Raw genomic sequence first — 21802 nt, forward strand, 5'->3', positions numbered from 1 at the left:
TAACCTGGAAATAAAGCGACGACGGAATAAATAAATAACGCTGCAGCAGCAGCTGTAAACACACTCATCGCACAGGAGCACGGGCACACTTTGACAGATGTGGTCTGGTTTGATGATCGTTAGCCGGCCTGAATGTGATCGACAGCAGCTGTCACCTACAACACATCGGATGCTCGAGTGACCTGGATGTGGAACTGGAATAAAGGCCGATCTCGTTATTTTTGACACACCGCAACAACCCTGCGATGTAACCGGGGGTGGCTGCTGGAACAGCGGGATAGCTAGCTAACTTTATCAGTCTGCGATTTCACCCATACATCTATATATAAATATATATATATATATAAATATATATATCTTAAACTTAACAACATAATCCATCGTGTTGGAAGATGAACGGACGTTGGAGGTGCTTTTTTTGTCCGGCTGACATAGTTGTTTGACTTCGTGAATAATGGAAAGCAGGAGCCTAGATGAGCAGGAAACAATGTTGTTATTAGCCAGTTAGCTAACGTTAGCTCAGCTAGCTGTTAGTTAACGTTAACTACATCAAATTAGTGGGCTGAGTTAGCCGAGCTAACTCAGCCCACTAATTTAATAAACAGGAATAGACATTCTACTTTGTTTGCTGTCCAACGTTAGCTTATTGGATATATTTGCTCAGCGACAGGGTTTTCCCAGTGAAACACATTCAACGTTTTTACCCATGTTCTGCAGTTAACTTAGCTAGCTAGCTAACCAGGTGTACCGAGCAGCGCTGAACTCGCTGCTACAGTCTTGCTGTGGTGTCACTGCAATCTGTCGGCTGCAGAAGTCATATTGCAAACATAGCTTTACTCCTGTTAAAACTGTCAAGCGGACGACAACCATGGCTGAAGAAGCGTTTCCTCTGCATCTCCTCGTGTGGAACAATCAGTACCTGGAGCTCGATCGAGAGCTGCAGAGGAACGAGGTAAGCATGGAGGCTTTATTTTGTTATACTATTACGTGTTGTACGGATGCATTTGGTCAGGTCGCACTGCATTGCGCTGATGCTTACTCGTGTGTTTTGGTTTCTGCAGCAGGATGTGGAGCGCCTAGATCCGAGAGGGCGCACCCCGCTGGAGCTGGCTGTGTGTCTGGGCCACCTGGAGTCAGCCCGGGTGCTGCTCAGGCACTCTGCAGACACGACAAACAACAACGCACAGGGCTGGACCAGTAAGTGCTTTTTTTTTTGCTGTGGCTGCAGATGGGAATAAGAAACTCTTCCTGGCATTTCATGTGGATGTATGTTTCAGTCTTGCAGGAGGCGGTGAGCACCGGTGACCCTGAGCTGGTTCAGCTGGTGCTTCAGTACAGAGACTACAAACGTGCCACTGAGAGATTGGCGGGCATCCCAGAGCTGCTCAGCAAACTCAGACAGGTACGTTTGCTGCACAGTTGCCTCCAGCCTCAACCTGTTGCACGGGGCAAAACATCAACCACGCCTTAAAGCTTTGTTAAATATTTGTACAAAGTGCATTTTTATTATGGTCCCTGTATGTTCCCAACATGTCCACAAGTCTCAAGCTTGACTGAACCCAGGTGACACAAATGTAAGATGACGTGTAAAAAAAAAAAACGTTTTCGTGGTCTCTTCCAGGCGCGGGACTTCTATGTGGAGATGAAGTGGGAGTTCACCAGTTGGGGTGAGCGTGTTTCTATGACTGTGTTTTCACAGAGGTCAGTTTCAGCACCACGGTAGACGGACAGCTCCCCCGCCAGCAGCTCAGTCACTTTGAAACGTCACTCAAACTCAAGACAGGGCAGGTTCATTTCAAACTGGAACCCACTACAAGTGACTGATCCCCTTCCTAAAGTGTTATTTGTAATGTATTTAACAGGACTACTCAATAATGTAACGTGGTCTCTTGTGTTTGGATTACTTTGCCTTCTCTAATCTGCAGAAGATGATCAAATAAACAGTTAATTATAAAAACGTTAGTATCATTCTCCTTTGTTGTAGTACTTTGAGATCGATATTGGTCTCGAGACCAGTCTCAAGAGCACTTGTGTAGATTTGCAAAATTTCCAGAAAACATTACAACCCACCATGTAAATCTGCTTTTCTTCACTCTACGTTCCGTTTGGTTTCCCCTTTCTTTGTGCCTCTTGTTTCTAAACTGCTCCTCCTCTTCTTCGGTCCTCGTCTCTCAGTGCCCTTGGTGTCGAAGGTGTGTCCCAGTGACGTCTACAGAGTGTGGAAGAGTGGCTCGTGCCTACGTGTGGACACCACCCTCCTGGGCTTCGAACACATGACCTGGCTGAAAGGACGACGCAGCTACATCTTCAAGGGCGGAGGTGTGTGTGCTCCCTTTAACAGCTGAGGTCGATGGATGGATGGATGGATGATTTTGTCATGAAAACTTGATTTTTGTGTGCTCCTCTTAGATGAAGGTGCCGTAGTGATGGAGGTGGACCACGAGAAGCAGGTGGTGTACACAGAGCCACTGGTGTTGTCTCCCCGTGACGCGCCCTCCCTCCTGGCAGCCATGCAGCCATCGCAGGAGAACACAGCCCAGAGACTCACATCGCCCATCGTCTCCACGCACCTCAACACACGCAACATTGCCTTTGAACGGTAATAAGCGCATGCTGCGATCTGCAAACTAGAAGCATTTCATCGAGATCCCGCTTGATTTTGTTCTGCAGCACCATTTATTATGTGCATGGATGCTTTTCGTTTCCACGATTAACAATAAACAAATACTGATAACCTCTGTGCCGTGAGCCCTTACTATATCGCTTTCCTTGTTTAGGAACAAGTCGGGAATCTGGGGCTGGCGTTCTGAGAAGAGTGAGGTGGTCAGCGGGTACGAAGCGAAAGTAAGTGATCGCTGAGCCAACCGAGGGTACTCTGGCTGAAACACATAGTTTAGGCCATTTGGAAGTGAGTTTAGTACGGTTTTGGAAGCACAAATTAAATACTCTTTAGCTTGATCATACCAACAATTGGTAAATAGGAAAAATTTAAAATAAAAAGTTTGTTTCAGAGTATTTTTTCTTTTTGTGCGTCTTTGCGTCCAGGTTTACAGTGCCACCAATGTGGAGCTGGTGACTCGGTCAAGGACGGAGCATCTGTCAGACCAGGATAAGTCCAGAAGCAAAGGTGATTACATTCACAAACTACACCCACACACTAAGTCCTCGTTGTGCTCTGATAAATGGAGACGAAAAATCGCGTCAAATCAGTGTTATTTGTCCAGAGAATAACTGCAGATCAATCTGAGCCTAAATTTAAAAGATTAAGTTATGAAAAATTAGACATAAACTATCAATTGGTGACTACGTAGCACAAAGTTATGTTCTCGTCTGTGTATTATTATGCTACTTTGGCTCCAGGTGTGTCCTTTGCCTTCTTTGTGGAGCAAAAAATAGAGCAGATTGATGATCTCCCTACATTATTCCCACTCAGGCTCAAAGACTCCTCTGCAGTCCTTCCTGGGCATTGCTGAACAACACACAGCCCACAATGGGGTAAGAGTCTCCACATTACCTGTGCATCACATCCACATGCACACCACCCACACCACCTGCAGCTTTGTTTGATGAACACCGTCACCTATAACTCTCTCTGGGTTTCTGTCAGAGTAATGTGTCCCAGTGTGCCAGTCCTCACAACCCGACAGCCATCACAGCTGAGGAGTACTTCAACCCGGAGTTCAACCTGAACGGCCGGGACATCGGACGTCCCGTCGAGCTTACAAGCAAAGTCCAGAGGTATGATGCAGCCGTGGAAGCACTAAAGTTCATCACCAAAAGCAGCAGCACTTGTGGAACAGTTCGCTCAAAACTCTCTTGTCCGTCTCGGTGTCCTCTCCAGGTTTAAGGCGACGCTGTGGTTGAGTGAGAGTCACCCTCTCTCCCTGGCCGAGCAGGTGACGCCCATCATAGACCTCATGGCCATCTCCAACGCCCACTTTGCCAAGCTGCGTGACTTCATCACCCTGCGCCTGCCGCCAGGCTTCCCTGTCAAGATAGGTGGGTATGTGAGGTCGCACTGTGTGGGTCAATGCCTTTGTGGAGCTAGATGGATGTCTTGAGTTTACTCGATTCTCTACCACTGTAGTTCTGTTCTTCAGCTGTCGCTCAATATAGTGACATGTTACAACTAAAAAGCTTTATTCTGCCTTTTTTTTTTTGTTTGCCATCTGCCACCTCGACATTCATGATTCTTACTGTGTGTTTTCATTCCCACTGCCCACCGGTGTTCCTGGAATAATCAGCCATTTAAATCGCTCAAACTCTCCCTCCCCCAGAGATTCCCCTGTTTCACGTGTTGAATGCCAGAGTGACTTTCAGTAACCTGTGTGGCTGCGACGAGCCGGTCAGCTCTGTGACGGTTCACACACCAGAGGCCTCCGAAGAAGCTGGTAAATATAAGCTAGTTATGAGGACATTACACCTTTTTCAAAATGTTGTTTTCAGCACAGAGCACAGGTTTGAGAGTCATTTTTTGAAATGACATGCCTTTTACTTGCACGTACAGTAATGTTGTAACTCGTCTTCACCCAGGTCAAGCTCCACCTCCCTTCCACTGTGAGGTGGACCCCTCGGTGTTTGAGCCCCCCGCAGACTACACCACCCTCGGTCCAGGCCGCAGCGAGCCAATGAGGGACGAGGATGACAACCTGCTGCAGTTTGCCATCCAGCAGAGCCTGCTGGACGCCGGCACAGAGAGTGACCAGGTCAGAGTCAAAGATGTATAGTTTTAGAGTTACGCGTCATATGTGGGAGTTGATTATTTACTTTTTACATCTAAAGCCAGTTGTTTAACACCTTTATGTGGGGTTTTTAGGTGACCATATGGGAGGCCCTGACCAACAGCCGCCCGGTGCCCCAGTCTCCGCTGTTCGAGGAAGACTCTCAGCTGGAGAGGTGAGCCGAGCTTCAGCCTCTCGTTTCCTTTACAGGCAGGTTCACGCTGCTCAAACTGGTGAGACTGTTCTTAATGAACCCTACTGTTAACAGTGTATCAGTTATTTATTAAGCATTTAGCAATATATATAAAAATGAGGATGAAAAATCAACTAAAGTTAGCAGAGCTGGAGGCTGTCATCCAGGCAGCTGACTTTATCAACTCCATTCAGTTCACCTCAGACAATTTGTAGTTGTTACTGTAGAACCATCATGCAGTTTAACTCATGTCTATTCATAATTCCTTCTGATTCAGGGAAACCTCTGGCTTCTGAAGTAATTTAATTAAACGTCTCTAAATAGAGTTCGGTGATTAGCTTTTTCTTTCCACCTTCTCTTGGGAGCAGCGACTCCCAGACATGCTGTAATGAAGCCCAGCAGCGAAGCTTCCCTGTTAAGATATCTCTCTTTGCTTAATAACACTTCGGTCTTTATCTTAATCTCTTTTCTTGTCTCAGGGCGATCCAGGAGTCTCTGACCATCTCACTGGGCAGCAGAGAGGACGAAGACCCGGCCGACCCCGACCAGCCTGCTGCTGTCTCCCCCCTGTCTGACCCCACCCCCACCGCCAACTCCCCCCTCTCCTACAGCGCAGTGACCGATCCGCGGCTGTCGGGACACTTCGGTGTGGCGTCGAGCTTCGACGAGCAGCTGCGTATCGCAATGGAGATGTCGTGCCGGGAGCAGGAGGAGATTGACAGGTGAGGCGGGTGGAATACAAAGAGACAGTTGGGAACAATCTGGGGAACGCATTAGCTAATACGTAGCAGGGCTAATACGCATGTTGACAGGCGGTCATTCACAAACTGACCTGCATGTCTTTGGACTGTGGGAGGAAGCCAGAGCACCCGGAGGAAGCACACCCACACACCTGGACCACCTGCTGCCTGGCTTTAGAAATGGAAAATTAAAATAAAGAATATTTTTTTTTGTCAATTTTTTTTTGCCAATTTCAACAGAGGGTGCCCACACAGGGATCGCTGCAGTCTGCTCTTCCATTTCAAACTGTTTTTGGCACAGTGGGTGTTAGAATGTTTTCATTTCATCTGTTCCATGTTGTTAGTTGTGCACCTCAATACCAAGATGGTACAATAAATACATGGTTCAGACGAGGCTGTGGGAGTAGTCCTTGACTAATTATTGGCTGCTTGACGAAATAATCGGACTACTTCACCTCTACTTTCAACGATAGTTTTTCCTGAGCCTGCTGTAATCTGTGACCAGGGTTGAATTCAGGAATATTGAGATTACAGTATTTACGGGGAACTCCCCTCCAAAAACTCTATTTATGTACCTGTTGTAACCCAGGATAGTTAGCATGTCTGTTCATGTGTCTCTGTTTAGTGAAGCCTATATTATGCACTGAAACAAAGGCTTTTGCTTCTCCAAATGAATTACAGAGGAGCTAAATCAGTATAGTAACCCATCACCTGTTAGTTGCAGTGTTTTTATTTATATTTTTAGAATAGGCATGAATGAACCTGCAAACAAATACTCCTTCAAATTGTACTTGGACAAAGATTTTTCTTTACAAAAAAACATTATCACGTGAACAAAAAAATATTAAAGAATACGATCAGAAAATTAGAATAAACATCTGAAATTAAACCTCAGTTATAGTAGAGGATTTGTTTGTGGGTAAAGATATAGTAATTATTTTAAAGTTATAGGGCTGTCATTGTTCTGACTGCTTCATTTCCTATTTTTGTCACAGGAAGCAGAAGGAGGAAGAGGACGAGCTGGAGAGGATCCTGCAGCTGTCACTCACCGAGAAGTAATGTCACAACAACAACAACCAACAACAACAATGGAGGTGTGTCTTCATTGGGGAACAATCTTCTTAATTTATTCTGTTTTTAGTTTTTTAAATCCTGAGATGTTAAGTTATTACAGATATTTTATTTGTCTTTCTCACACGAAGGCTGCTACAACAGATTGTAAAGGACCAGAATATAAGAAGTGGGAGGGATTAATAAGAGGAGGTACTCTGAGACACACTACAGTGAAAGGAGGAGACAAAATAGAGGGACTCTTTGTTTTTCTTTTTTTATTGAATATTTTTCACAGTCTTGCTGTCTTTATTGAGTGACGAATGATCCTTAAACTTAAATCCTATAACGTGTTCCATGATAATTATAAAAATAAGAAAATACAATTTTAATGGAATAACTTATAAAAAGAAAATGATTATAACATTTGAAACATTTATGTTGGCTTACTACTATGTGTGAAAAATAAAGAATAATGATAATCCTGGATCACATTTTGTTTTATTCAGTGCTTTTGAAGAAAGAAGCAAACGTTTATGTGTAGTTTTGAAACTATAAATTAAATAATTGACTTTAATTTTGACGGGATGTTAATTTTTACACTTTTAAACCACAACAATTGAGCAAAAACAGAAAACATGATAACCTTCCAAACTACGAAACCAAAAACATCCATATCTCATGTAATTGATACATCTTGTTCGTGTCATTAATAGTGAATATGAAAATAATCGTTAGCCCACGTTAAATCATATTCTAATCTATTCAAATCTGGGTCATAAAGTTGTCTGTATTAAGATGTAATCTCTTGTCATTTATACACAAAAGCTACTTTACTACATCATTTATGTAGAAAATAGCAACATATCTTAATATTCTGTTTTGAAGTTATAGGCTACTGTCGCGATGTAAGAATTGGGTATATTCAAATGGAAGAGGTCTCAAACTAACGGCTCAGAGTCCAGATTCAGAAGGTCACCCATGTGTTAAAGCAAAATAGAAGCAAAGCTATTGACATTCCTATCATCCTCAGCTGTGCTTTGTGCTAATTAGCAAATGTTAGCATGCTAACATGCTAAACCAAGAGATGAACAGAAGACAGAACAATCCAGATTATTATTATTATTATTATTATTATCTCCCCCAGGAGGATGTCCACGGTTAATCTTGCATTCTGCTGCAGCAAACTGCATAATATTTTGGGTGCCCAGTTATGGCTGCATGCTCGAGGACCTCTCGTTGCGGTGACTCACACTTTCTCAAAACACCTTTTATTGCCTGTTTTATACTGCCTGCTGACTCCTCACTCACCACTCCACTGGAAGCAGAGCTGCAGAGGAAGACAGGAGCTGTGCAATGAGAAAATAAGATAATGGGAACAAAATTTATAATACATGTAGTGTATTTATGAAAAATTATAAAATAGCTATAACTTTGTGATTCTGTTTAGGCCAGCAGAGAAGGCTTAGCTGGCCCTGACGGCCCACCACTGCCTCACTCTGCTGCACTCTCTGTGGTCCACTGTGCTGTGCCTGAGTGGGATTTTTCCGTGGTTTCTTTCTTCTTTGTGGTGGCTTCCATCATGTCCTGTTCAGTGTACACGTTTTCCCTCCGCATCTTTAAAACTTCCCGAAGCTCTCCATCCATCTGAACTAGTTAAGAGAAAAACATAGAAATGTACTCATTTAGACTGACATTACTCGCTCATATGCACAACTGTTATAGCTGTTATAGTGCAAATGTTAAAATGAACATTCACTCATTGTCACCTAGCTTTAGGTTGTGAACATCAGGACACTGATCCTCAGGAAGCAAATATTCATCCTCCTTTTGTTTGGTTGGAGGCGGCAGAAGCTCTTCTTTGGTCTGTGAACGCAGCATAGGTGCCACTTGTGCCTTGGGTACTATTTTAGGCGTAGGTGAGGTGATGCTGATACACTTTGGAGCAGGTGACACATCTATTGAACACACGCAAACAAACAGTGTTAGGAGTTGTGCACTTGCCACTGAGACTGTAACAGCAGCATTCTTCTCACCGATGCAAGTGTCGTAGGGCTGAGATGCCATGTAGGGATGAAGACGGTACTCCGTCTTTTCAAGGATGTATTGAAGTACGTCGTCCAAGGAGGAGACCGTCACCTACAGAGAGGAGGACACATGAAGACACGCAAAGAGAAAGAAGATGAATATAGCTTTATAGAGCTGTGGGACTTACTGCTGTGTCCAGTTCGATGACAAACCCAGAGTTTGTGGCGGTCACTCTGAAGTTCTTCATGACCGGCCCACTGAAACACAAACAAGAGGATTATTTGCTTACTGCTGATAACGCATTGATATATTATTATGTGTATGTTTTTTTTTTTTATTACATGAAATGTAAACAAATTGGAATGAGCAAAAAAACAACAACCACCTCTACATGTGTTCATCCACCAGCTGTAGCATCTCATGAATTGCATTACACTGGCACACAAATGATCCATATTCTAGTGAGGGACTTCAGTAACACTTGTTATAGTTGGGTGGAGAAATTTAGACTTATCTCACAAAACAACGTACAAATTTAAAATAATATTCATTATTTGCTCGTGGATGTTGCTCTTCCTGTTCATGCATTTGTCAGAGGAAAGAAAACCTGATATTTAACTCCGTCTTTGTGAGAATTGTAACCTAAATATAAATCCCTGTATTTTGGTACATTTCAGACGGACCTGGGCTTCAGTTGTCTGAGGGTTAGGGCGTAGTTGTTGGCGAGGGTGGAAGGTCGCATGATGATGCTTCCGCACTCTGGGTTTTCCTCCAACATTTGCTCAGCCTTCTGCCGAGTCACATTGAAGAAACACCTGCAGGAATCAAAGAAACGCACGAAGCACTTCCTCATTGCCAGTGCAGGTAATAAAGATGCAGGCGTGTTGTTTCAAAGGGCAAGGGACGAGAACTTGTTCATCAATTTAGGATAACAGGAACAGATAAACGGACAGTGACATCAAAAATGCTCAGGGAAATCCCCGTCCACCTTTTAGTTTTTTTTTCTTGTAGTGTTAAACATCTATAGACTGTTCCTGTATTTGTTTATGGAGACGGACTCTCTTAACTTACGCAGGAAGCGCAGAGGCGCAGTGGTCAAGCTCGTCTTTGGGAGTTGTAGGGGAGGGGGAGGCTGAGAGAAGGAAGGCTGGTCGGGGTGGGAGGGCTGGACTCTCCCTGGGGGGGATTCTTCTCCTCTCCTTATCCAGAGCATCCTGCAGCAGCAACATCTGTCCAGGCAGCAGCTGAATCTTACTGGGAATCTGTTTCTGCGGGGAAACGGAGGTCGTCAACACTGTATTACTCATTGTCATTACTAATCTAATCTACTTATTGGCAATTTTAGATTTGTAACAAGTTAGAAAACACATCCTGGTATGTGGTTGTAAATTCTTGACTTCCTCTGAGAAATCAAATCTATCAACTTTTTCAGGAAATCTGTGACCTGTGTTTACCCAATCCGCTTAGAGTTCAGGTGCAGCATTTCATCAATCCAATACAAAACAGAAAACACCTGCATCCACCCACTCCCAAATCTTTACTTTCACTTTTCAGATATTGCTGCTTTCTTGTTGGGAGTTTGTCCCTAGAAGCGTCCTGAGCCATATTAATCATTAACCAGGAAATACTTGTTTTCTGTTGTTTGAGCTTGGGTTTGTGTATGAAATAGGTATATTATTACACATAGAAAATAATTATTTTCAAAAGAATGCAACCAACCCCCCCCCCCCATACAATTCTAGAAGTTGTGCTGTTGCATCACATATTTGTGTGTAGTTAAATACTTGTCCACAGAGCATGGTCATTCGAACTTGGACATTAAAGGTTTGTTTTTGCTTTTACGAGCACTCAACAATATTCTTTACCATCAACAGCGTCTGTCTGTCTGTCTCTGTCTGTCTGTCTGTCTGTCTGTCTGTTTGTTTGCTTACTTTGACCACAGTCAGGATGAAACCCCTCCACTCTTCTCCTGTGTCAGCGTTCTCCATCTGTACAGTCACACAAACAGCAGACATTTTGGTTGTGTGCCACATTCCATGTAATATTTCTTTGTAAATTAAAAGTTTTTCTAAATTCCAGTCAGTTTTCTTTTAGTTACATGGACCCTAGACTGACTCCATCTGGGAGAAGAGAGAAAAATCTCACCTTTAGCTGCACCGCCTCTGTGTGCAGGGTGAGGGTGAAGATGGTGGGTTCCGTCCTTTGATAAGGAGAATCTAACTCCATGGACTTTAGCCGCTCCAGGTCCAGCTTCTCTGTGTACTGACGACGTTAACGACCATGAATTATCACTTTCTATCAGACACATGCTTCATCAATGAAAGTGAGGAGTGACTAAGAATATGGTTATAAGAAAAATAAATCTCTGTTTCTGCACATTTCTTATCACCTACTTCCTTCAACAGTGTTGTTGTTTATAACTGTACGTCTATTATCGGGAACACAAATGTTAAATTCACCGTTTAATTAAATGTGATTTATTTATTTGTTATTTTGTATATCCTAATGCTGCTAAATCAGAATCAGAAACGGTGAATTGCCAAGTATATTTGCATATACAAGGACTTTGACTTGGTGATTGGTGCATAACAATAAACACAATGGAATAAAAGACAAAATTAAAAATGAGAATAAGAATAATTACTATAGAGTAAGAAAAACAATATATATAAGAATACGTTAAGTGTCTCTACTGTTACTCATTAAGCTTAAGATAGAAGAGCAAAGTTAACCGTTTGCTCACCGTGTCTTGTGTGTCATCTTTGTACAGAAAGAGTGTGGCTCCTCGAAGCTCTCCGTAGTACTTCTTGAAATCCTGAAAATCAAAAATTGTCATTATGGATGTCTGTTCTTGACACAACATTCCAAAATTAAACAGAATTTAAGGCAGTCGTGAAACCTTATATTGAAATTGCAAACACCACCATGTATTACCCATGTAGTCCTCTTATTGTTTCTATTCTACACATTTGTCTGCATGACTTTTTCCGTCTTCATCCTCACCTTCTCTTTGGTGAGTTTCTTCAGCAGTTGTCCAGAGTAGTAAAGAGGCAGATCTGTGATAGTGGCCCTCCTCTTGTGAACAATTCTCGCTGGCAAAGACATCGTCCTGCAAAATCAATGCGCTTCGACTGGCTTGGTTTGTTTCAGCTTTGGCTCACTTATCTTCTGTTTTCATTAGCGTCGACCAAACGGTGTAGTTGGGTCCTGAGAAAGTTTTGTTCCTTGTTGATTCCTCATGAAGCTCTCAAAGCAGTGACGGATTCACAGTGAGTCTTATATCTCAGATGATTATTGATCCATAAACCTGCACTGATAAGCTCCTCTAGCCCTTTTCCTTCAGTCTTAGTGCTGTTTGGACTTTGAGAATGAGGAAACGCTGCAATGATTTATGAAGAGGGAAGTAGTTTGTATAAGAATCCCCAAATAAAATCCACTTTTGGACTTTGAACCTAGGTGTAAAAGCAATGAAGCATGCAAGCATGTCTGCACACACACACACACACACACACACACACACAGACACACAGACAGACAGGCAAAGACACACACACAGATTACGAGTTAATAAATCAGTCTTAATTTTCAAGCCGGATTAATTATTTCCATTTAGCACATGCTGTGAGGGAGCTCAATATCAGCGTGGTGACAATGCATTCAGGGAGATTTCTTGCGTGACAATTTGTCAATATTCAGTCACAGTTTAGACTTTTTATTGGCTTCAGTTTATATCATTAAATTTAATGAAATATACACAGCCAGTACACACACACAGACACACACACACACACATGCACACACAGCCTCATCACACACTGGACCAGCTAGGGGTTACAGTGGCTTGCAAAAGTATTCATACCCCTTGAACTTTTCCACATTTTGTCACATTACACGCCATAAATATATTTTATTGGAATTTTATGTGAAAAACCAACAGAAAGTGTCACACAATTGTGAAGTACAAAGAAAATTCTACATGATTTTAAAAAATGTTCACAAATAAAAAACTGAGAAGTGCAGTGTGCAAAATGATTCAGCCCCCTTTTCTCTGAGTGCAACCAATTGCCTTCAGAAGTTGCCTGATGACTGCTGAATGATTGAATGTTGACCTAATGACTAAATAGAGTCCACCTGTGTGTAATCTAATCTCAGTACAAATACAGCTGTTCTGTGACGGCCTCAGAGGTTTGTTAAGAGAATATTGGGGAGCAAACAGGACCATGAAGTCCAAGGAACACATTAGACAGGTCAGCGATAAAGTTGTGGAGAAGTTTAAAGCAGGGTTAGGCTATAAAAAGATTTCCCAAGCTTTGAACATCTCACGGAGCACTGTTCAATCCATTATCCGGAAATGGAAAGAGTATGGCACAACTGCAAACCTACCAAGACACGGCCGTCCACCTAAACTTACAGGCCGAACAAGGAGAGCACTGAGAAGAGATGCAGCCAAGAGGCCCATGGTGACTCTGGATGAACTGCAGAGATCCACAGCTCAGGTGGGGGAATCTGTCCACAGGACAACTATTGGGCGTGCACTCCACAAATCTGGCCTTTATGGAAGAGTGGCAAGAAGAAAGCCATTGTTAAAAGAAAACCATAAGAAGTCCTGTTTGCAGTTTGCCAGAAACCATGTGGGGGACACAGCAAACATGTGGAAGAAGGTGCTCTGGTCAGATGAGACCAAAATTTAACTTTTTGGCCTAAATGCAAAATGTTATGTGTGGCAGAAACCTAACACTGCACATCACCCTGAACACACCATCCCCACCGTCAAACATGGTGGTGGTAGCATTATGGTCTGGGGGTGCTTCTCTTCAGCAGGGACAGGGAAGTTGGTCAGAGTTGATGGGAAGATGGATGGAGCCAAATACAGGGCAATCTTGGAAGAAAACCTGTTTGAGTCTGCAAAAGACTTGAGACTGGGGCGGAGGTTCACCTTCCAGCAGGACAACGACCCTAAACATAAAGCCAGGGCTACAATGGAATGGTTTAAAACAAAACGTATTCATGTGTTAGAATGGCCCAGTCAAAGTCCAGACCTAAATCCCATCGAGAATCTGTGGCAAGATCTGAAAACCGCCGTTCACAAACGCTCTCCATCTAATCTGACTGAGCTGGAGCTGTTTTGCAAAGAAGAATGGGCAAAAATCTCAGTCTCTAGATGTGCAAAGCTGGTAGAGACATACCCCAAAAGACTTGCAGCTGTAATTGCAGCAAAAGGCGGTTCCACAAAGTATTGATTCAGGGGGGCTGAATACTTTTGCACACTGCACTTTTCAGTTTTTTATCTGTGAAATTTTTTTTAAATCATGTATAATTTTCTTTGTACTTCACAATTGTGTGACACTTTGTTTTGGTCTTTCACATAAAATTCCAATAAAATATATTTATGTTTGTGGCGTGTAATGTGACAAAATGTGGAAAAGTTCAAGGGGTATGAATACTTTTGCAAGCCACTGTAGACTTCAGTTGCTGGATAAATGTAGATGAAATTCATCATAATATCAAAGAAATGTTTGTAAAATTTTACTTTTAGAGGAATGTCAATATATTGCAGGAGGACAGAAAAAGAGGCAGGCATGTTGATACCTTTTCTAATTGTAAACTTCTGGCTTGCTGCATTGCACCTGAAAATGTATTGATGTTATTTATTCATAGTATCACAAATAAGCTTAAAATGACATTGAATTACGTGCATCAACAAAACCACATCTATAATACAGTAGATAGATACAGTATGTTTGTCATTATAAAAAAATATGCTTTATTTTAGACAGCTAATTAGTTCACAAGTTCATATTTCTCCATCTTACAATGCCAAATAGAGACCTCTGTGGACACAAGTGACCATTATGTTAAATGATTGAACTAAACGGCACAAATAGAGAAAGTGTCTGGTATGCAGCAAAATCTATCCAATGTTTACTAACATTAGCCACCTTGAGCTACCGGTCATACCAGACCAAATAAGGCTGTTGCTTAAAAAAAAAAAACTGGACAATTGTGTGTTTTGTTGCTTTTAAATTTAACACAACATTAATTTTCTAAGATAAAGAATGTTTTGTTTCTTCTTTCATAGCTTTTTGATATCCGAGAAGTATATATGATCCATTAAAATCATTGCATCTTTGACTTTGACCTGGTGAAAATGAACAGTGAAATGCAAACACAGGGAAACATGACGTAAACGTACACAGGACTGGTGGTTGCGAAAAACACAGCATTACATGTATAATGTAGCAGCAGTATAACACAGGTCAGGAGAAACGACGCACAGCAACACAGAGGGGATGCTGAAATAGAGATGAACCACAGCAAGAGTTTGATCAACCAGAGGAACATCTGGAGGAGACGCAGGAGCAACCAAACAGTCCAGAACAGCAGACATCCAAACAACCACAGAGCTTTGGAGGGAAGAAAGACATCAGCATCCTAAAAGAAAGAGACAGAGAGACTCTTTTTGTCTTGTCTGGAAGTTGTGAATGAGTGTTTGAGTCGATGTGGGCTTACATAGTCTTGTACAGCATTGTCTTCTTTGCCAACTGTTCCCACTTTAAAAGAAGAGACAAAAACATTCTGTATCACTGGGATCAAGAGAAAACACTGATGTCACAGAGGCATATACTGGAACTATTATTTCCTAAATCTGATAAAAGGCCATTCTGATGTGAGGTATATCGAGCTCTTTTATAAGTTGTTGTACGTTCCTCTGTGAACTTCTTTCATTCAGTACATTCATGATAAACATGTTGTCACTTACTGAGGAAAGTGAATGCCAGGAGAAAAAATAGCACACAGGTCATCCACAGCCATTTCTCTCTACACCTGTTCCTTCTCTGTGCTTCAACCTGTAGTGTTTTTATACCAAAAGAGATGATTAGTTTACAGTAGAAAATGTAATACAAATGAACAACAACCAAGTGTAATATAAGTAATAGCGACATGTCATCTTAATGACCAAAAAAAATCATATAAATTAAATACTATTAAAATACATTTTGCATAACTATAGATAGAGCCTTTTTGTACAGAGGTGTAGCTTAATAAAGTTAAAAGTTAAAGTACACGTTCAGCTTCTGTCAGTCACATGTACTACTATTGATTAAAAGTAGGGCTGCAACTAACGATTATTTTAATAATCGATTAATCTGTCGATTATTTTTTTCAATTAATCGATGAATCGGATAAAAAAACAAAAAGCAAAAAAGCATTAATTTCCAACCCTTTATTCAAAAACAGAACTGACAGTGCAAATTCACAGTGCAAAGAATCTTCAGAAAGTGCACAAACAGGTTGCTCCTTGAACATCCCTGAGCTGTTAAAGTAATAATTAAAAAGCTATTTTTAAAAATGGACTAACACAAAAAACATACACATGTATGCTTTACATCTTTTTAAATAAAGTGCACAAAAATATGTATGTTTTTGTTTAAAGGGACCTGAGCTGTCAGAACAATAAATAATTTATAAAAAATAAAGAAAAATACAAATCATAAAACTTAACAGGATTTGTTTGAACGTCAGAACTTGTTCTCTACTCTACACTCACAGACGCACACACTCAAACTCTCACACTCACAGACGCACACACTCAAACTCTCACACTCAGACACACACCCATACACACACGCACTCACTCTCTCACTCCCTTTGTTCAGACACTTTGCATTGCAATGCAAAAATGTGAGCATGTCCACTGATGTACTGATTTCTCTGCCTCCGCCATGTGTTTCAGAACAACGTTACGGGTCTCTCAGAAAGTCTTTCCTCTCTTTTTTTTTTTTTTTTGCTCTGCTCCGCGCTCAACTCAGCTTTTTTTTATACTCAAACATCTCCGCGACTTATTGAGTGGCGTAATAGTCGCGCAACACAACAAATCGATAATGAAATTCGTTGCCAACTCGAATTTGATCGATTTGATCGTTTCTTTGTTGCAGCCCTATTTAAAACCAACCAAAACATTATAAATTAGACTTTCAGAGATATTTTCACTTACTGTCTGTTTATCACCATTATTATTATTATTATTATTATTATTATTATTATTATTATTATTATTATTATTATTATTATTATTATTATCATCAATAGTCATGAAAAGGCCTGTTCCCTCAGTGCGGCTGTATAGTCTATTAGTTGGAACATCGCCAACATTAGCTACCAGTGGATAAATAGATATAATAGCAGCAGCAGTAGAAGGCCTTTTACTCATGATATGAGCCAGACAGCGGTGGTCTTTGAACTCACCACAGCTGGCGGACACTGTGGACAATTATCGTCATCATCACCAACATCGGAGCTCCTCAGGTCGCTGAGACAGCGGCTGCACATTGTTCCTGCTGTGGACCATCCAGTAGTGACTGAGCAAGTTATCCTGTGTGTTCGTGTGTGTGTGTGTGTGTGTGTGCGTGTGTGTGTGTGTGTGTGTGTGTGTGTGTGTGTGTGTGTGCGCGCCAACAGGGTGTGTCAGTGAAACCTCTGGAGGCAGAGCTGTGCCTCCTATGTATATATATTTCCAACTTTATTTAATCTGTGTCCCAAGTGTTTAATGTTTAATGTTTAACTGACCAACTTAATCAACCTGTTAACCTGACAATTTAAATTTTCAGTAAACTGTTGATGGCAAGTTTTTGCATGTACCTTTTGGATGTTGTGAGTAGAAACATCATTTAATTGTATACTCTTGAAAGCCGGTCTGTCTGCATTCCTCACCCTTTGTATTGTTGCCTTCGATGTCCACATTGTCGGCCTGAAAGGAAAAATGATTTTGGTTCATATCAAATATCTTCTGTAGCCGCTGTGAAAGTAAACTAGCATGGAAGCATACATACAGTTGAAACCAGAAGTTTACATACACTGTGCAAAAAGACACATAACACTTTTTTTCTCACTGTCTGAAGTTAAATCAGACTAAACCTCTCCTGTTTCAGGTCCGTTAGGATTACCAAAATTATTTAACTTTTGCTAAATGTCACAATAATGAGAAACAGAATTTCTTAGAGAATTTTATATTACTTTCTTTGAGGTCAAAAGTTTACATACACCAAAAGTACTATGTCTTTAAACAACGTGGGCAAGCCCAGATGATGATGTCATGGCTTTTGAAGCTCCTGATAGGTTAACTGACAACATGTGAGTTAATTGAAGGCACACCTGGGGATGTATTTTAAGGCCACACCTCAAACACTCTGCTTCCTTGTTTGAAATCATGGGAAAGTCAAAAAAATCAGCCAAGAAATCAGGGAGAGAATCGTGGAGCTCCACAACTCTGGTTCATCCTTGGGTGCAATTTCCAGATGCTTGAAGGTGCCACGTTCATCTGTGCAAACAATTATACGCAAGTATAAACATCATGGGAATGTCCAGCCATCACACCGCTCAGGAAGGAGACGGCCTCTGTGTCCCAGAGATGAACGTGTTTTGGTCCGACGTGTGCAAATCAACCCCAGAACAAAAGCTAAAGACCTTGTGAAGATGATGGCTGAAGCTGGTAAGAAAGTGTCATTATCCACAGTAAAACGAGTCCTGCACCGACATGGGCTGAAAGGCTACTCAGCAAGAAGGAAGCCATTACTCCTAAAGAAACATAAAAAAGCCAGATTACAGTTTGCAAAAAGACACCAAGACAAAGACCTTAACTTCTGGAGACATGTCCGGTGGTCTGATGAAACTAAAGTGGAGCTGTTTGGCCATAATGACCACCGTTACATTTGGAGGAAAAAGGAGGAAGCTTGTAGACCTGAAAACACCATCCCAACTGTGAAGCATGGAGGTGGCAGCATCATGTTGTGGGGCTGTTTTGCTGCAGCAGGAACTGGAGCTCTTCATAAAATAGACGGCATCATGAAGAAAGAACATTACCTGGAAATATTAAGGCAACATCTCAGGACATCAGCCAGGAAGCTAAAACTTGGGTGCAAATGGGTCTTCCAAATGGACAATGACCCTAAGCATACTGCCAAAATAGTTAAAAAGTGGCTTGAGGACAACAAAGTCAATGTCTTGGAGTGGCCATCACAAAGCCCTGACCTGAATCCCATCGAAAATTTGTGGGCAGATCTGAAAAGGCGTGTGCCAGCGAGGCGGCCAACAAACCTGACTCAGTTACACCAGTTCTGTCAGGAGGAATGGGCCAGAATTCCAGCAGAGTACTGTAAGAAGCTTGTGGAAGGATACCCAAAACGTTTGACCCAAGTCATGCAGTTCAAAGGCAATGCTACTAAATACTAAGGAAATGTATGTAAACTTTTGACCTTGAAGAAAGTAATATAAAATTCTCTAAAATATTCTCTCTCTCATTACTGTGGCATTTAGCAAAAATACATAATTTTGGTAATCCTAACTGACCTGAAACAGAAGAGGTTTAGTCTGATTTAGCTTCAGACAGTGAGAAAAAAATTTGTTATGTGTCTTTTTGCAGTGTATGTAAACTTCTGGTTTCAACTGTACACAGTCACGCTTGTTGCACATTATATATGGTTAGAGATATATAGAGGAGAAAGGCAGTTATGACCTGTTGACCGATCTTCTTGTATATGAGTGGCACTGAAGTTAATCATGTGATTTCTTTGTCCTTGTAGTGCTATAGCTATTTATTGTAAACAGCTTGATGTTGTGACACTCGTGGTCTCCCCTATCACAATGTGATTGTTTTACTTTAAACCCATCAGTGTTTTGTGCATCATTTTATCTGTGTTTGAATGCATTTTAGGTCATTTCTGTGACACCAGGTAAAAAATATACACTGAGTAATTAAAAAACTTCTTTTGACTGTCTATGCACATACACAGTGTAATTCAGGGCATCGACAGGCCTGGCTCATGTTATATCACAGCCTGAGGTCTTTGGTCAGGTCCCTCTTGGTTTTGTTGTCTAGACCCAAAATAACCCCCTCTGGGTTGCCTGTGCACTTGTGCCACTGTTCTCCTAGCAACTGTGGCTTGCCTCATAATGCTCGCTGGAGAATTGGCTGCGAAACTAATGCCTAAAAACAGCTCATTACTGGGAGACTGCTGGAGGGTGAGCAGTCAGTTCAGTTTTGTTGTTTGTAAAAATTTGTTTATTATCTCGTCTTAACAAGCTGCAGCTTGAAAGTGTCAGCTCTGTGCAAACTTGCTGATAGTGTTGCTTAAAACCAAGTAAATAACTGTCAACTACTGCCCCCTGCTGATAGAAACTTCTACTAGATATGTTGCTGTAATGACGGCTTGGTTCAATTTAGGATGTTGAATGTTGTACAGACTGTAAAGCCCCCTGAGGAAAAAATGTGATTTTGGGCCTCAGAGGTATAACTGATTGTGTGTGATGTCAAGTCATTCGTGGAATCACGCTTTGCACCTTTAAATTGCAAACCTATGCACACATATTTTGGCAAACTGCAGAAGTTTGACCATCTATAACAGAACATTCCCATACAATATGTAGATGAACACAGTAAAAACATTTGGCACTGTATGTCTGCTCTCTACGTGCCTCCTACAGACTGATGCCCATCGCTGGCCACAGATTTCTTTCTCAGCGGTGTTCTTTGACCCCTCGGGTCCCTCTGGCATCTCCCATCTCCTCCTTTAATCCCTCTTGCTGGAGGGGAGGCCAGGGAGACGCACACTAAGGAGAGAAAACAGTCATTGTTCTCCATCACGGGGCCCCTAATGATGCTCCCCCTCAACCACTGGCTGAGGAGAAAATGGCCACATGGGTGGCAGGGATGGGGGATAATATGTTGGAATGATGAAGCTCTGCTAAGTCTGAAACAACAGCATGCGTATATTCTTTGACTCCAAATTATGTAAATAAAACACGACAGCGGAAGTACATCATTTCTGTTTTATTTCAACATGTTTGTAATTGTGATTTGTGTGTCTAAATTGATGTCAGCCATGTTTTAATAATCAGGAGGTCGTTTGCAGCCCCGTTCAGCCGTAATGACACGGACGCCCTAAACAAGAGGACAGATGAGAGAAACACATTAAGGCTCAGCTCAAATCAGACATAAGTGATCACGCTTTGATGCAGACTGACCTAAGAGGTCTGGATTATGATGAGCTGGCAGACCAGGGTAAAAGGTCAGGCAGGGGTTGGACCATCCCCAGGCTTCATTACAGGAACAAGGCTGGTGGTGGTAGACGCAGCAGGCGACGTCCCCTCCTGGAAAAAACAAAACAACGTCTGCAGGATCACTTTTATTTCTCTCCCTACCTCCATCCCTCTACTGCAATCATGACTTCTTCTAATTAGTAGAATGACAAAATACATATACGTGTGTGTTCCTAGCTGTAAGGATGCATATCAATCCACGCTCTCTCCTATTCTAATGGCTGCAGTGATGGAGGAGGGGAGGTGTAAGCTGGCCTGTAATGAGAGGCTGGGGTGAGGGGGGGGGGAGAAGCAGAGAGCCCGCTGGCTGAGAGGACAGAAGCCTGAGGCCATGAGGTGGAGCTCCTGCTACGGAGGTTGTTTCAGCCAGAGTAATGTCAACACAGGACCACCGGCTTTACTCATCGGTCTGCTGTGTGGTCTGTAACCACTGTCATCTCTGTGTCTGCTCTGCAAATACATCTACTCTACTCAACATGTTTAATCTAGTGTGGAGACTAACATTTTGTTCTTCACAGGAATAAAAGTCACAGGGGAGAATGGTCATTTATTTTTTGTAAATTTGAAACAACTTTATTTCAGAGTTGAAGAACACTTAAAGACAAAAACGGGGGAGCTGCTGACAGCAGGAAAACTATGGGAAATATATCTTGGAAAGCAAATTAAAACAAAGTGTTAAATCTCTGGAAAACAAACAAAACAAAAACATTTAGATGTTTATTTGTCATAGACTATTGTCTATCCATCTTATATCATTCCAACTATCAAAACAATAGAAACAAATATTCACATATATATTCACAAATACATTGATCCCATTCACAGACTATTTTACCTTCCGCATGTTTGCTGCATTTCCTGATTCCCAGAATTCCACTGATGGAATAGGTGGACTCGGAGGAATAGGCTGTTCCAATGGCAACAGATGACGCCGATGATACTGCAGAGTCAGAGGTCAGTGTCAGGAAACATTG

General features: G+C 41.8%; 2 protein-coding genes across 3 annotated transcripts; one reads left to right on the plus strand and one right to left on the minus strand.

Annotated features, from left to right (window-relative positions):
• The first annotated feature begins 34 nt into the window (after window positions 1-34).
• ankrd13d (ankyrin repeat domain 13 family, member D) lies at window positions 35-7193 on the plus strand. The gene is made up of 16 exons (XM_068714888.1): window positions 35-952; window positions 1062-1197; window positions 1278-1402; window positions 1622-1667; window positions 2176-2319; window positions 2410-2599; window positions 2778-2844; window positions 3046-3127; window positions 3434-3495; window positions 3608-3738; window positions 3842-3999; window positions 4278-4391; window positions 4534-4706; window positions 4817-4896; window positions 5394-5636; window positions 6650-7193. Exons 1-16 carry the CDS (start codon window positions 869-871, stop codon window positions 6711-6713), a joined length of 1899 nt encoding a protein of 632 aa, XP_068570989.1. The 5' UTR covers window positions 35-868; the 3' UTR covers window positions 6714-7193.
• LOC137875540 (signal-transducing adaptor protein 1-like) lies at window positions 7194-12037 on the minus strand. 2 transcript variants are annotated; one of them, XM_068714889.1, is made up of 10 exons: window positions 11736-12034; window positions 11476-11547; window positions 10878-10994; window positions 10664-10720; window positions 9804-10000; window positions 9416-9547; window positions 8920-8989; window positions 8741-8843; window positions 8474-8662; window positions 7194-8356 (listed from the first exon to the last, which is right to left on the minus strand). In XM_068714889.1, the coding sequence occupies exons 1-10, from the start codon at window positions 11835-11837 to the stop codon at window positions 8199-8201; spliced, it is 1197 nt and encodes a 398-aa protein (XP_068570990.1). In that variant the 5' UTR covers window positions 11838-12034; the 3' UTR covers window positions 7194-8198. The 2 variants fall into 2 exon arrangements, with proteins under 2 accessions (XP_068570990.1, XP_068570992.1); XM_068714891.1 differs by having other exon boundaries at window positions 8210-8351; window positions 11736-12037.
• Window positions 12038-21802: the final 9765 nt, after the last annotated feature.

Source organism: Cebidichthys violaceus, unplaced genomic scaffold (assembly GCF_023349555.1).
Source record: "Cebidichthys violaceus isolate CVI_PGR_0920_01 unplaced genomic scaffold, fCebVio1.0.p SCAF_2, whole genome shotgun sequence".
In the NCBI taxonomy this organism is placed as follows: domain Eukaryota; kingdom Metazoa; phylum Chordata; class Actinopteri; order Perciformes; family Stichaeidae; genus Cebidichthys; species Cebidichthys violaceus.